This window comes from Sphaeroforma arctica, assembly GCF_001186125.1.
Source record: "Sphaeroforma arctica JP610 unplaced genomic scaffold supercont1.5013, whole genome shotgun sequence".
NCBI classification, from domain to species: domain Eukaryota; class Ichthyosporea; order Ichthyophonida; genus Sphaeroforma; species Sphaeroforma arctica.
In genome coordinates this window covers 1-2,159 of record NW_014035545.1, presented here as the reverse complement: position 1 = coordinate 2,159, position 2,159 = coordinate 1, and the positions used below count along the sequence as shown (strand labels likewise).

At 41.1% G+C, this 2,159-nt stretch overlaps 1 protein-coding gene across 1 annotated transcript; it reads left to right on the top strand.

Annotated features, from left to right (window-relative positions):
• Nucleotides 1-734: 734 nt before the first annotated feature.
• Nucleotides 735-954, top strand: SARC_14722 (hypothetical protein; the record flags this gene model as incomplete). The annotated part of the gene is made up of 1 exon (XM_014291145.1): nucleotides 735-954. A coding segment is annotated over one exon (220 nt), but the record flags the coding sequence as incomplete, so codon positions are not given.
• Between the last annotated feature and the right edge of the window lie 1,205 nt (nucleotides 955-2,159).

Here is a 2,159-nt window from a genome sequence, read left to right as displayed (position 1 = left end):
AAAACCTAAAAAAAAAGTGTATGTACATACGCATACAAATTATCATTTAAAAAAAAGGTAGCCTTTTAAATTATACAAATTTATACACTCTAAAAAGACTGAAGTCTGAGAACTCTCGTGTAAATATATATTTTTATAAAATATATATTTGTTTGTTCCTGAACTTCTGGGGGACAGTCGCAGCCTGTCATATTTATTTACACGAAACAAAAATTGACATTGATTCTAAATATGTGAATTTATAGTTTATCATGACTTCATTAATTCATTTCGTATCCATACAGATAATAGTAATATAACACACAGTCAATCAGTGGTCGTTATATCTTTATTTACTGTCACTACCAATAATAAACAATTTATTGAGCCTTACATCGCCTCCCAATCAACTATAAATATTTGTAAAAAAAGGGGTTTTTTTTAGTTTTTTAAAAACAAAACGGTATTTGTTTAGAACAAAAAAAAAAAGACATTTTAGCAATTGGGTGGTGCACTGCAGTCTCCAGTTCTGAACTCTGCAGCCTGCAGGCCGCAGCGGCGCAGCGTGTGACCGTGTGTGCTCAGTGCTCACTGTGCTGCCTATTTACTGCGACCAGAGCCAGACTCCAGACACTGACGGCCAGCGCTAAGTGCCACTGCCGGTAGTGCTAACTGCCAACTGCCAAGTCTACCAGCTGCCGCTGCCCAGTCAGTTATTTAAAATTACCGGCTCACCAGTCACTAGTTACCGGACAATGCGGCCACCGCTGCCCATGTCACCAGATCTCACCAAACTACTGTCCAGTGGATACTTTCAAGTTGAATCCGATTCTGATTTCCGAGTTCCAAGTTCCGAGTTCCGAGTTCAAAGTCCAAAACTCACTGCTCGGTGGTGGCGGCCCTATGACTCTAGGCCCTGGGCCCTGGGGCCTGGGGCCTGGGGCCTGGGGCCTGGGGTGGGTGCCTGGGTGCCAGGTGATCACTGAATCTGATTTATTGCTGGCCGGGCCATAAACGCCATTCTGTGTATGATGTCTCAACTCTCAACTTCTCACACACACACAAGAGCAAGAAGAGAGAGAGAGAGAGAGAGAGAGAGAGCAAGGCAGCAAGTCTCAAGGAGTCAAGGACTTAAATCTCAAGCTGCTCAACTCTCAGGCGTCTTCAGGCACGACTCGCACGAGTCAGGGACTCAGGGCCGAGAGTGGCCCAGGCGGTCAGCCCAGGCCCCAGGCCCCAAAGCACCCAGCTCTCAAGTCTCATGACCCATCAACTCTCAACTGTCCACTCCAACCTCCGTTTTGATTTTGATTTTTTTAAAAACAAAAACAATTTGAAAAAAACTTTTTATGCATATTCACACAGTCACTCACAGTCTACAGATCATTTATTACAAAACAAAAAGGTGTAGCAATATATTTATGATTTTTATCCCTCCTCGCGAGGGCTTCGAGATTATGCATCCTTATTATTTGCTACCGGGCGTCATCGCTCGACCAGTAAATACTGATGTGAGAACTGGTTGTGTTAATTATTTTTAAAAATACATCCGCAATTCCGCATCGGCCATCGCCTCCAAGGCTCCAGCCCTCCACTATGACGCTAAATAATAAATATTTGACGCTGTAGTTTCGTTCATAAATAACACAGTGATCAGTGATCAGTTGATCACTAAATACTATTAAATAGTAGAAGAGAGAGTAGTCATCAATATTTTCTAAAAATATTTATTGCGGCTGTCCACTGAAGTATTTTTTATTAATAAAAGTGTTCGAAAGCTAAAAATCCGAGTCTTTTGAGTCTGAGTGCGGGTTTCGTCCTTCGTGTATGTATTTATTGTATTCCCTCAAGGCTCAAGCAAGAGTGTTCATATTATTGTATCTTGCCCTCCCCAAGTCTCTAAGCTCCCACCCCCCAATTTAATTCCTTCGCAACAGTTTTTATATTTCCTCCAATATTTATACCACTCAATTCATAGCTTTCTTTTTCAATTTTCAGAAGGCTATGCTCAAATGCAGTAAGGTGTGTTCACTTTTGAAAAAGGATGCGCCAATTTGACAATGATATCAACCCTGTGTTGACTCAACTAGTAGTGTTCATATAACATCACGCCAAAAACTTTGTTCATATAATTAGTACACATATATACATACACACACACACACACACATATATATATA